Source organism: Takifugu rubripes, chromosome 17 (genome assembly GCF_901000725.2).
Source record: "Takifugu rubripes chromosome 17, fTakRub1.2, whole genome shotgun sequence".
NCBI lineage: Eukaryota > Metazoa > Chordata > Actinopteri > Tetraodontiformes > Tetraodontidae > Takifugu > Takifugu rubripes.
Genome location: NC_042301.1, coordinates 7,018,264 through 7,030,915, shown reverse-complemented (window position 1 = coordinate 7,030,915; position 12,652 = coordinate 7,018,264). Strand labels below are relative to the sequence as shown.

The 12,652-nt window shown below is 42.0% G+C and overlaps 1 protein-coding gene across 1 annotated transcript; it reads right to left on the bottom strand.

Annotated features, from left to right (window-relative positions):
* Positions 1–308: 308 nt before the first annotated feature.
* slc44a1a (solute carrier family 44 member 1a) lies at positions 309–9,276 on the bottom strand. Its single transcript, XM_003977569.3, has 16 exons — positions 8,775–9,276; positions 8,589–8,675; positions 8,081–8,223; positions 7,537–7,673; positions 7,289–7,382; positions 6,777–6,946; positions 6,532–6,621; positions 6,312–6,454; positions 5,798–5,984; positions 2,112–2,280; positions 1,873–2,029; positions 1,670–1,753; positions 1,454–1,591; positions 1,146–1,382; positions 724–827; positions 309–652 (listed from the first exon to the last, which is right to left on the bottom strand). Exons 1-15 carry the CDS (start codon positions 8,796–8,798, stop codon positions 747–749), a joined length of 1,941 nt encoding a protein of 646 aa, XP_003977618.1. The 5' UTR covers positions 8,799–9,276; the 3' UTR covers positions 309–652; positions 724–746.
* Between the last annotated feature and the right edge of the window lie 3,376 nt (positions 9,277–12,652).

Below are 12,652 nucleotides of genomic sequence, written 5' to 3'. Positions count from 1 at the left end.
GAACCTATTCATTTAACTTTGTATTCAAATGTCATGAGGGCAACAGGCAACAGCAACATTGTAAAGGAGCACAGGCTGAGAGCAGCCTAGAATGAGAATGACAAGACAAGCAGTCTTAGGTGCTCAGGTGCCATTTGCATGCATTCAAATTGCCCAATGTTTATTTGTGAGGTGCAACAGAAACTAATACCATCATCATCATCGCTCACAATGATCTGAAAAAACGCAAATGTCGCCCCCCGGTGGCTATAATTAGATAATGCACTGTGAAATAGCAGCGGGTATGCATTTAGACAGAGACAGAGGAATATTTTTTCAAGTATTTTTATTCATTGAAGTAAAACATTTGGTCAATAAAACAAACACCCCTGAGAGTTAGCTACTGATGTTAAATATAGATGAAGTAAAAACAAAATGCTAAATAGTTCAAATAGAGAACTAATGTTGAAAAAAACATGTTAAAAACAACCAATATGTGCTCCTATGACACTTTCTTATATTATTGGCATAAAAATGTACAAGGTAAAATAATGAAATCTACACTAATACAGTTTTGTAATGACCTGTTATTTCCTTTGATGGAGCCTTGTTTTAATGGCTAGACAGTTTTCACCCCAGTGTTTGGCCAAGCAAAGAAATAACTTCCAGTTACCTGTAAAGAAACAAAAGTATGAAATTAAATACTGTACGTGATACGATGATGTGATTAAAATGTACACTTACCAGTGTAGAGACAGCATTCCCCCTTAGTTGGACATGGACTTCATCTCCTGGTCACCTTCATTACCTGCCATATATTTGTTTTTCTTACTATTCTCTACATACTCCTGAGGAGGAAAAAAGAAGAAGAAATAAATTATATCCCCTTTATTCTAAAGCAAACTTCAGTCATCAGCAGTTGGCACTGCATGTGTAAAATTGGCAGGAATAACTAATTATGGAATTAAGAGAAGGCAACTCTAAAGTTTTTTTAATTGATGTTTGTCCAAGACTGGTGAGAGAAGTTAATTTAATGGTTGATGATTAACAGAAAAATAGCTGTTGGTGATGACAGTTCTGTACAAAATTTTGTTTTATGAGAATATGAGAAAGGGAGACATAAATAGTTCTAAGACCTGATCCATTCGTGTTCACTAGTCTCTCACCATTAAGGCTTTGTCCATGTAGAACTCGCGTCCAGGGCTGCCGTCATTGTACTTTGTGTCCACAGCGAAGCAAAGAAAGAGAACGTCGACCACATTTTCAAAGACCGACAGGAAGCAGTGGGCCACCAGGAAGGCGAAGAGTAATACGATGAGGAGGGGCAGGACCCACACCGTGTAGTCCTTCTGGTAGTTCAGAGCCAGGACGCCAGCAAACGCTGTGCAGGAGACCACGAGCACCTGAGAAAGTCCAGGTTAAGGTTCACAGTGTTCGGAGCTTTTAGTGTTTGTGTTGTGAAGCTGTGAAATACCTTTGCCAAAAAGAGGACAAAGTCGCCCACAGTGTTGATTGCGGACACTCGCAGGGCATTTTCCACTAGGATGAGTAAAGCGTCACGGGCAGAAGTGCAAAAACTGGTGCTGTTGATGGCTGTTGCAGTGTAAGCATTCTGAAATCATCCAAATTGGACATGTACACATAAACACATGCAACCACGTAGCTTTCTCATCTCCTTAAAGTCACTTACCTGATTTAAGTATTTAAGACACTTCTCAAGACACCACAAACAACAGATGCAACCTTTCAACAAACAACGAGCACAGGCATTCTCCTGGTAGAGGCAGAGAAATTAAGGTTATAAACTGCTTTAAAAAAGGACCAATTATACCATAAATCAGTGCAGATGATCCAGAGACCAGGGGGAAGAGGTTATATTTCTATACAGCCCACCTTTCCTTTGAGTTGGTTGTGGATGTATGTGAGGATGAGTCGGGGGATCTTAACAAGTGTGATGATAAAGGAGCCTTTAGCCAAAGTTCCCAGGTGGTAGAGGATGGTGCGAGCAACAGAGGAGAGGATGGGAGTAGCCGGCAGCTGGGATTTATTCCTTCAGAAACAAGCAGAGAGGATGAATGCAGCCTAAAATCTGAAACATGGTCAAGATGGCAGCACGTTGGGCTAGGATTCACCTAGTGAAGTAGTAGGTAACCACGGCTCCAGCTATGGTCATCTGCTGGAAGGCAAAGATGAATTCTGTGATCCAGATGAGACCCACTGCGTGGTACCACACCAAATACTGAGGAGGCCCTTCCATTACATACTCCACCACCCCTGTGGAGGGGTTCTTCACAGGGGCCCCTGTGTGGACAAACAAGAAGCAGGCAAAACAGTCAGAAGAATTTCACCCTCTTCTGAACTTGAGATCTGCTGTTTGGCCCCACAAAAATGCAACCAGATAAAAGTTTTTAAAAAAAAATACTGCCTTAATCCAAGTGAAGTGCAGCTAAACATATTAGTCTGACTGATATCAGTGCTCCCAGGATCAAACTAAGAGAGCCAGATAATTCCCTGACCTAAACTAATGGTGCTCCACAACTGCCCTTGAAATCATTGTGACCAGGGGGGAGAGGGAGCAGCTCATTTGCACAATAAGCAGCGGGTACATGACGCCCCAGATGGACAGAACTTCCACTTGTTAAGGATCAGTTTAAGAACAGGCTAAACCTGAAGCCGACTGGATCTTCTACATTCAGGTCACAACTATTTCCTGTTTCTTAGTTCCAAAAGCTGCCATTTGTGTTCAAGTCTGTTCTGAACTGGAAACATGAACTTGCAGTTTGGCCTCAATTTACACTGGGATTAATAGACTTGTTTCAGAACTCACAAATATCAACAACTTAATAAAGAAAGCTTTCACTGTGTGTGAATCACTGCCGTGAAAGAAACAGAAATATTTCATCAAAGTGGGGTCCTTCAGTTCAAAGTCATGCAACGAGACAAGAGCAGAGGACAAAAACGCTTTGGTTCCATCCTCCCACATTACAAGACTGGCATTAGAACTCAAATGTGGGAGTTTATTCATGCTGCAAGAGCAACAGGAGACGGACTTGACATTTTACTAGTATGGAAACACTCCCAGGAAGATGGATTCTAGTAACTAGGGTTAGCACAGACACCAAGAATCAAGAAGATAATTATGGCAGATTCATAAAGAGCAGTTGTGTGTTGTTCAAAAAGACATCAGTCATGCATTCATTCATGCATGTGTTCATTCATTCATTGTCTGATTGTGGTAACAGCAGCACTAACGAACAAAAACTGGATCTGACCTGGAGCTCATTTTGCCTGATGTCAGACAGCAACTGCTGTCATCTTTACTGCTGTCTAGAGACAAAAGGTGAGCTCAGCTCTCTCAGACACCAGCGGGCCCACCCTGATTATTAGCTTTATTTGCCTATATCATTATTATTATTCTCAGGGACTTTATAACATCTGCACATCTGATGCCCAGCTAGAGGGAAGAAGTTGTGGATCATGTGTAATACAACCTCAGACATGCAGATAGTCGTGCTCCCCCCACCCCCGAGCCTGTTAAACTTGAAAACTTAAAGTGCGCATAAATCTCCGCCCATGAATTGGCAATGACCATAAAAGGAGGTGTTCATTGACGTCCCCGATTTAGTGGTTTCATATAAAAACAGGCCAAAAAATGTATTTGTGTGCACAGAAAAAATATATCTGCCACAGGAGGAGGCTCACTGTCAAATACAGACCAGCGCATAGCAGGAATTATTAGTGAGAGCGCTTTGTCAGGAGTCATCCCTGATGGAGACAGTGACCCCAGATGGTAAGGTAAAAAATGATGTGTCACAATAGACTACATTCTGAAAAATTACAGATACCTTAGTGATCAATTTAGTCTAGATTGAACAGTCCCAAACAATTTGGGCAATTTCCTCTCTAGATTGAAGTAGAAATATGAAAACAAGCAATGTTCTATTTTGTGTAATTCACATAGCCTAATCTAAATCAGTGATACCTCTCGGAATGTAGAACTATCTAACATTTCTAAAAAGTGATACGAACAACAGCCATCAGCGGTTTTGTATGCAGAATTCACATTCATAAACACAATCTGGATCTTAAACCTAATGCCAATCACAGTAATTTAACTAAATAAATGTCATATTTCTAATCATTTGTCATATGCCTATATGCCTATATCACATTTTTCAAAGGCATTTGCTTATTATTTACATAAGAGAGCACAATATGAATTACAATTCTAATTTTCAATAGTGACAAGCATTATTTATGTTGGAGGAGCTAGTGATACCTTACCAGCCCAATAGACCACTCCGCTCTCAGAATGCTGGTCTACTTGTGGTTCCCAGAGTCTCTAGGAGTAGAATGGGGGCCGAGCATTTAGCTACCAGGCCCCCCTGCTATGGAACCAGCTCCCTGTCCAGGTACAGGAGGCTGACTCCATCTCTACTTTTAAGATCAGACTTAAAACCTACCTTTTTGAAAAAGCTTATTGCTACTAATTCTGTAGTTCCAGTTACTATCATAGACAGACAGATTATCATACTTAGGGGGTCGTCTAATCGTTAGGTCACATCTTAGTTATGCTGTTATAGGCCAAGGCTGCCGGGGTCCGGAAACATGATCACCTGACAGGCCTCTGTCACTCCACTGGGTCATGGTTTCCTCTCCTCTCCTCTCCTCTCCTTTCCTTTCCTCTCCTCATCAAGCAGACTAGTTATGCTGATTCTTGTTTAGTTTTTCTGCTTCTCCCCCCCTCTATTTATTTACAGGTATCGCTGCCCTTGGAGCTGCATAATGACCTCCGGCCCCGCTGAAGTGATTGTGCATCATATTTTTTGTGTGTGTTTCTGTGCTCTGTGCCTCTCCTCTCCTCTCCTCTCCTCTCCTCTCCTCTCCTCTCCTCTCCTCTCCTCTCCTCTCCTCTCCTCTCCTCTCCTCTCCTCTCCTCTCCTCTCCTCTCCTCTCCTCTCCTCTCCTCTCCTCTCCTCTCCTCTCCTCTCCTCTCCTCTCCTCTCCTCTCCTCTCCAAGTAGACTAGTTATGCTGATTCTTGTGTAGTTTTTCTGCTTCTCCCCCCCTTCTGTATTCATTTACAGGTATCGCCGCCTTCGGAGCTGCATGATGACCTCCGGCCCCGCTGACCCACTCGGCTTACATAAATAGTGTATTTTTGTATGTGTTTCTGTGCTCTGTGTCCGTCCTCTCCTCTCCTCTCCCCATTCTATCCTCTACCTGTCCTCTCCCCTCTCCTCTCTCTCTACCCAGCCGGCCATGAGCAGGAGGGTCCCCCTACATGAGCCTGGTCCTGCTCAAGGTTTCTTCCTATTAAAGGGGAGTTTTTCCTTGCCACTGTTGCTTGTCTGGGGTTAGGCCCTGGGATTCTGGAAAGCGCCTTGAAACAATTTTGATTGTAAAAGACGCTATATAAATAAAGATTGATTTGATTTGTTCGTACATTTACAAAAGCGCTCCACACGGTTGAAAGCTTGTGTAGATTTTGTTAGTAGCTTCAAACAAATGTGAGCTCCTAAAATGTGCAAGATTCACGTAAATTCACGTCTACAAACAGTTTCCACACAAATTTGCTCTCAGAAGAGCGTGATCCTGCCATCTCTACATAAACACCAAACATGTAAAGAAGATCTGGTCTATCAAGTTCCCCGGCATCTCTCTCTGGGCTGACAACACAGTCCTGGTCAAAAGGGCCCAGCATTGGTCCAGTACCATACTGAACTCACATTTGAATGGATATAACCTGAAATAAACAACTCTTAAATGATTTGGGAAAACTTCATTAGGGGTATGGCTACTGGAGCCTCAATCCTCACCTGAAACTCCCAAGAAGAGAAGCACCATTAACCAATAAGCCCAGAAGAGCATGAGGCAAATTAAGGTCCACAGAGGCTGTACGACCAGCAGAGGAAGTTTGATGAAGACTTTACCAGCCACATGGAATAAGGCAATGGTGAGAGCCACACGCTTCCTCAAAATGAACATCACAATCAGGAGAATGACCTGGAGGAGCAGACAAAAACTATTAACTGGTGTCACAGCTTAATTCAAGCAGAGCCTCCAGTCAGACAACTACAAGAGATTCTCTACATTTCCTCACAGACTTAGGTACAAACAGGCTCAAACCTTGGTACAAATTATTTTTTCATAGTGTAAAACTACAAATTCCTTAAGATTAAAAACAGTTTTGTTGTAATAACATTTCCAAGGTTTCAAGCAAAGTGACCAGATGTCTGAACTGAGGAAAGAACCTCCTGAGGACCAAAATTTTAGTGATGCTGCCAAAACATGCCAATATACACAGGATATAACTCTTGGCTTGGGACACACCGTGAATATTGTTGCAACTATGGCACATCCAAGCAGGGCCTTGACATTATCGGACACCACTTCTTTACCAAAGATCGACAAGCTGTTGTTATCCAGAGCATTTCTGTGGTCCACGTAAAGCCACCAGAGAACTCCAGTCCCCCCTGTAGAGCATCACAGCAGAGTCATTCATAAACACACAAACATTACATTCAAGAAGCATGCTCCTTTTGAAGGTTACCTATCGAGCCAATGATCACCAGAATCGTCAAAATCCACACCAGCACTTTGGAGATGTAACGAATGACAACCATCATGATCAAAGACAGAACTGAAAGAAAATGTTTTACCATTAATCTTGTGAAAACATGCTGGAAACTTGTGGACTCACCCTAAAGGCACAAAAACCTAGAGAATTTTCCAGGTTAAGAAAAAACATTTTCAGACAGATACATGAATGTAAACCAGATGACACTTGATCCCTACCTAAAGCCAGCAAGCACAGAGCCATGATAATCTCCTTGCTGGCCATCACGCCGGCAATGACCCGGCGGAGGACATTGTTGTCACTGACGAACGTCACCAATTCCTGTGTGAACTCGGCATAGCAGGTGACGTCCACTGGAATACAGCGATTAAACAGCGAGATGGACTTACTGCAAACACACAACAGGGTCTTGGAAGTAAAGACAGCCCTTTGAGCAGAAGTCAGAACTGCACCTACTCCAGAAATATTTGAACCCATGAAGTTCCAACGTCTTTACACAATTAGTGCGATTAGACTCAACTTGCTGTTTGATGCAACCAGATTTACTGCCTATAAAGTGGGTTTATATGCCCCCCCAAATATTAAGGTAATTTTCTTTAGAATAAATTAAATAAATCTAGTAAAGGGGTAGCAACTACCCTCACAAGGGGCCAAATCATGTCAGTGTAAAAGCAATAACAGTAACAAGAACTACAGACACACATCGTGTCTCAACAGTTCTGTCGACTACCTTGGTGGGACTGGGAGCTTAGGACATTTACTGGATCTCTCCCAGTGGCTCGAGTATCTTGTTGGAGGAATATCATAAGAGCAAAGCTGAGATCCTGTAAAACAAAGAAAGAATATAGTTTATACAGGTTGGTATGGAAATAAATGAGCCCAAAATGTATGAATGATGAAATCTGACATTTCATCCAAATATGAGTGACTGAGAATGAACGTCTCTAAATGAGATACTGCAACAAAGGAACTTCTCACCATTTTTGAGAGCAAACTGTGTCAAGTCTTTGTAATCTTTCAGCTCAACTGTGGGACATTTGGAGACGCACAGAGCGATGGATAAGACCTTCCGATTGATTATGTCAAGATTGCAGGGTTCCAGAAAGAAGACATACCTGGGGGGAGATTCTATAGTGAATAAGTGGTCTCATCAGGGTTATCATGTTGTGAGCTGGATGGAGCTTTGGGCCTGGGCTGAAAGTGGAAGATGGTGACAGTTGCTACTCTGCTACACAGACCCGCCTTTGTAGCAGAAACCCAATTTATTCTAAGCCTCCACGTCAGTGGGCCCATCAAATAAGCCTGTGGCATTGTTTCAGTAGAACTCGGCCGCATGCTAACGCAGAACAACAGATGCGGGGATGTCCTGAGATTTACCCAAAGATTACTATAAGAACACAATCAAAGACAAATCTGTCTGTGTAGCCGGGTGGAAAAACCTCATAATGATGAAAAATTAAAATTCCCCAGAGAAAACACAGCAACTACAGACCCTCCATCTCCATCTGTAACCTTCACTCACTTGTTGAGCCGCATGTCGCGACCACTGAGGGTCACACCATTGATCTTTGTGTTATTCCGCCCGCAGGTGTTGCCATAACTGTCATATCCTGAGACGAGTCTGGAGGCCGCTCCTGTAGCGATGGGATATCCACACACACACGCCTGCAGACAAACCCAAAATTTCAACCAGCACCTTTCTACACATACAAAAGCTAAAACAATGTCTTGAATTTGGCTGACTAATTTCATGAGCTACTGTAAACGTGTCTGGAACGGATAATGTAGATGGTTGATAATAGTCAGTGTGCTGAACTTATATTAAATGTCTGAAAAACAACTGTTTTACCATTATAACATGCAATGTAATGTAAATGTTTTTCAGCTAAATGTAATATAATAGATTTTCTTCATGGGCCCTATAAATATAAAATTTAATATATTTATGACAGACTAGCAACATCGGCCCGCCGTTAAAAGTTAACTTTAGTTATTGGTGCTGTAAATTAAACCGGAGTGTAGCAGTATACCATGCCAATGCAGAACAAGACGAAGATGATGAGCCATGGGATGTCCGTGCAACTACGCTCCTCCAGCGGTTTCCAATCGCGTTTGATCTGCCGAGGCAGCAATAATAATCCATAGTATAAAGACTGACGATCAACTGCCAAAGACATGAAACAGAATTCCTCTTCGCCATATTGAACATTCCTTACCTCTCTGCTGTTACAACATCCCATCCTCGGAAAACACGTTTTACTACTTTGTTGAAAACAAAACTTTTCGCGACGTTAGTTGGCTTTCTCGGTTCAGTTATTTCCCATGTTCCCGTCAGTCGAATTGAAATCGGTAACAACGGCACGAAAGTCACAGATTAGCTTCGAAACCTGATCAAATCTAATCACATTCACACCCTTCAGCCGCAGGTGAACGCGGAAGTCTCCGGGAAGAAGAAGAATTTCTCACGGCGCTTTTAGCGTTAATCAAAAACAACAAACAGATCCATTTTTTTGTCGCAGTTTGTAAAATGTAGACGACGATATGAACTGGTAGCAGCGAGTATTTTAGAACTATACCAATGCTCGTTTTATCTTCATGACCTTTAAAATTCAAAATCCAACTCAAAGTTGCAGAGGAACAGCGAGAACTGGGAAAGTTACAATTTGCCTGAAAGCAGCACAGTGGCCTATGGGGGTGTCGCGCCCTCTACTGAAATATAGCAGTAATGCTGAAGGAGCGTGAACCAAACTTTATCTTTTTGGTCAGTCAGTCAGTCAGTCAGTCAGTCAGTCAGTCAGTCAGTCAGTCAGTCTGCCTGCCTGCCTGCCTGCCTGCCTGCCTGCCTGCCTGCCTGCCTGCCTGCCTGTTTATCAATCCGACTTTCTGTCTGTGAATAAAATAATTCAGATTTGAAGAATTCGGATTTGAATGACATTTTCAGGAAATGTGTGCGTTATTATTGGGGGCAGGTGGCGCCCTGGGTAACAGCCTGTTTCGCCTGTATGCCAACACCCAGCAGCCATGGTCACTGGTCCGCAGGTCTCTTCCACAGTGGGTTACTAGAAATAAACTTTAGTTCCCAGTATCTAGTAACTAAAGCTGATGAGGACAGCAGGTCAAATGGACAGAAGCATGATTTTGTTGCAGTATTAGAACAATTTCTTTTATATATTTCAGCAGTTTTCCTTCAGCTGAGAGTCATCTGAGTGGAAACTCTGCACCCTCTGTAACCAAAAGGTCTCCTGCCAGGTTCACCCACCAGAATTTGGAGACAGTGATTGTGTAATTGCATTATTACATTTTTTCCTTTTCCATTTCTATCACAACTTCCTGAAGTTGCTTTTATATTTTTTATTCTTTTGTACAACCTTTATGCTCCCTTTGTGAGTGGGGGTGCTGAATAATTTACCTGGTTTTCATCCTGGTGCCTATTTCATGATAAAAGCTTTTTTTATGTGATGTAGACGACAGTAAGGGAAAGTAAATGTTAAATTGTTTCATTGTCTGCTGCATTCAGAACTGCTGCACAATTCCCAGAGCTTTAGGTTTTGAATATAATCCAAATAACAACATTGTTCCAGACAAACAAACAGGTTTCTTTACTAAAGGAAAGAGGACCGAGGGCACAACACAAACTAAACTGTTTACAAGTTGTATCTAATGATGAAATTGCTCCCGGTCAGTCTTCTCTCAACTCTCACGAACTTCCTCCTGAAACTGCTGTGGCAACAGTGTCCAAGGACAACACATTTACTGGAAGAGACAATGCCAGCGCAGCACATGTTCAACAGAATCCTTGGTGGGGGGATGTAGTACGTCATTCTTCTGGCTTTCACAAGTTCTGGCTCAATTGTAAATAAGACGAGAGGATAAATAATTTGCACATCTGTTCTCAGTAACAGAGAAACACGCCGTTATAACAGGGCAAATAGAGCTTTAACAACACCTGTTTGGTTTGTGTTTGTTCTTTTCCACACACATGAACACAATGTCTGGTTAGAAGTGAGTCAGTTTTCAGTTTCACAACAAATTTCTTATCAAAATGCTGCTTCAGCATGAATTCTTGTGACTGCAGAGATAAGAATATACAAGCTATAAGGAATATATTGATGCTTGCAAGGCTGAAGAATAAAGATACAGTATGTTGTGTGTCTATAGAGTGGTGGTGTTAGCTTGCTGTAACTGGACCACAATGGTAGGATGGAAGTTGGTGTTGTGAGGGCCTCTAAGGTTCTCTGGTCCTCCAACAATGTGAGGTCATCTTCAAGGTGCATTGCAGGACTGTGCAGTAGCACCTGGTCCTGACCCGCTGCTAGACAGACCAAGACACTTGTCTGTCCAAGGTGTCCTGGCAGGGCGGTTGGAGATTCAGGATCCACAGGTGGAATGGGCGGAAGGCTTCACTCTCAGAGTCTGTTTCATGGCTTTAGTCTTAATGGAGAATCCAGAGTCACACAGGTAGGAAGTCATGGATGGGAGACAGAGCTTCACAAAGCTGGGAGCAAGAGGGTTCCTTTGAGTAATCCAAGAGGAGTCCAGGTCGCTTCAACTTTAAATTGTGGTTAGGTCCAAATCATCACCCATTCACCCCAGGTGGGTTAAAAATCCACACGTCCTCAGAAGTGTACGGTAGTCATCAACAAACAGACAAGATAAGGTGGGCCTGCTCTACTCCATCTCTCAATGTTTGTTGTTTATTTACTGTGGTGTTGTGTTTGTTGTTTATTAACTGCACTTACATAATGGATCTCTATGAAATTTCTGGCCAGAAAAAAAACTACCTTCACACACACGTAAACACACGCACAACGCACACACACACACGCACACACACACACACACACACACACACACACACACACAAAATTAAAGAAGTGAATTACTGTAAAAAGCTCGCTCCATGCGGGGGTTATTGGGGGATGTATGTTCAATAATAAGCGTTTCCTGTTCCCACGATTAATAGTCCCACTGAAAACAGTGTTTGGTCTCTCCCACGGTGATTTTTATTTATTTATTTATGTTTGCATTTAAACCCACATAAGCAAAGGAGAAGAAAATCCCCAGATAATTTAAGATGCCTTAAAAGAAGAAGAAGAACTGATACAGATTTTTTTTTTCCTAAATTGAGGAAAATATAAGCTCATGTTGGAACACTTTAGCTTGTTATAATGTGGCTGTGGAGCTTATTTAGGAGCTATTAACCAGAAACAAAATGATCATATAGATTTTTGTGTTGTCCAGTTATTTTTAGATCTTCAAATTAATATAAACGCTTCTTTTTGTGGAAGTAAAAACCTCATTCCAAACTCTCACAACTGCCAGTCAGGTACAGCTGAAGGCTTTCTTACAGGAGTTGTTAAACTGGTGCAAAAGTTCTCTGAAGGCAGCCTTTGTGTTTCCAGGAACTCTAAATGGAGAACAGGAGGACATTTTTCCACAAGCATCACCTACATTTACCAACAACACTGTGTTTTTAAATGCTCACGATTTAAAGTGGCCCATTTTTTCCAATAATAAATCATATCATTGCGGAATGTGAGGCTACTTCCTTTGGGCCATGGTCGCTCCACTTCGGCAGCCGAGGGTGAACAGCCAGGAATTCAGAGTGAAGCATAAATAGATCTTTCATGTCTGCAGCCACTTGCTTCATGTGACCAATGATGCTGCACCACCATGAAAATAGTTGAAGCTTTTCTGCAGGACAGCAATGATCCCTTCTCAAAATGGCCAAACATATCCCTGTCACATCCATCATATAGATGCTTTTGCCATTGAAATCACATTTAGCTGTCTGCTTCAGTGACCACTTTGCTTTTCTAACTTGTTCACAATTAGAAGCAAATATTTACATTGATAATAAAACCTGATTATGATTTGGAATCTTGAGTATCCTCATGGCTGATCCATATGTTAGCAATGCTAATTTGTTTACATTAGCAATTAGTCTGCTGTTAAAATAATGGAATTATACATTGTTATAATTTTTGCAGTCAACATCCAAACACACATTCAGAGCCTTGGTTATTGCTTCGTAGTCTCACATATGTTATTTTCAGGAGGACTCTTTGCTTTTTAAACTATGAGCCCATGTTGA

What these genes read in the sequence shown, in the direction of transcription:
- slc44a1a (XM_003977569.3), bottom strand. Translation starts at nt 8,798, where the DNA reads ATGGGATGTTGTAACAGCAGAGAG. An exon ending in GATGTTGTAACAGCAGAGAG is followed by an intron (nt 8,676 to 8,774) that starts GTAAGGAATGTT and finishes CTGCCTCGGCAG; the next exon opens with ATCAAACGCGATTGGAAACC. An exon ending in AAGCTCCCAGTCCCACCAAG is followed by an intron (nt 6,947 to 7,288) that starts GTAGTCGACAGA and finishes GTGTGTTTGCAG; the next exon opens with TAAGTCCATCTCGCTGTTTA.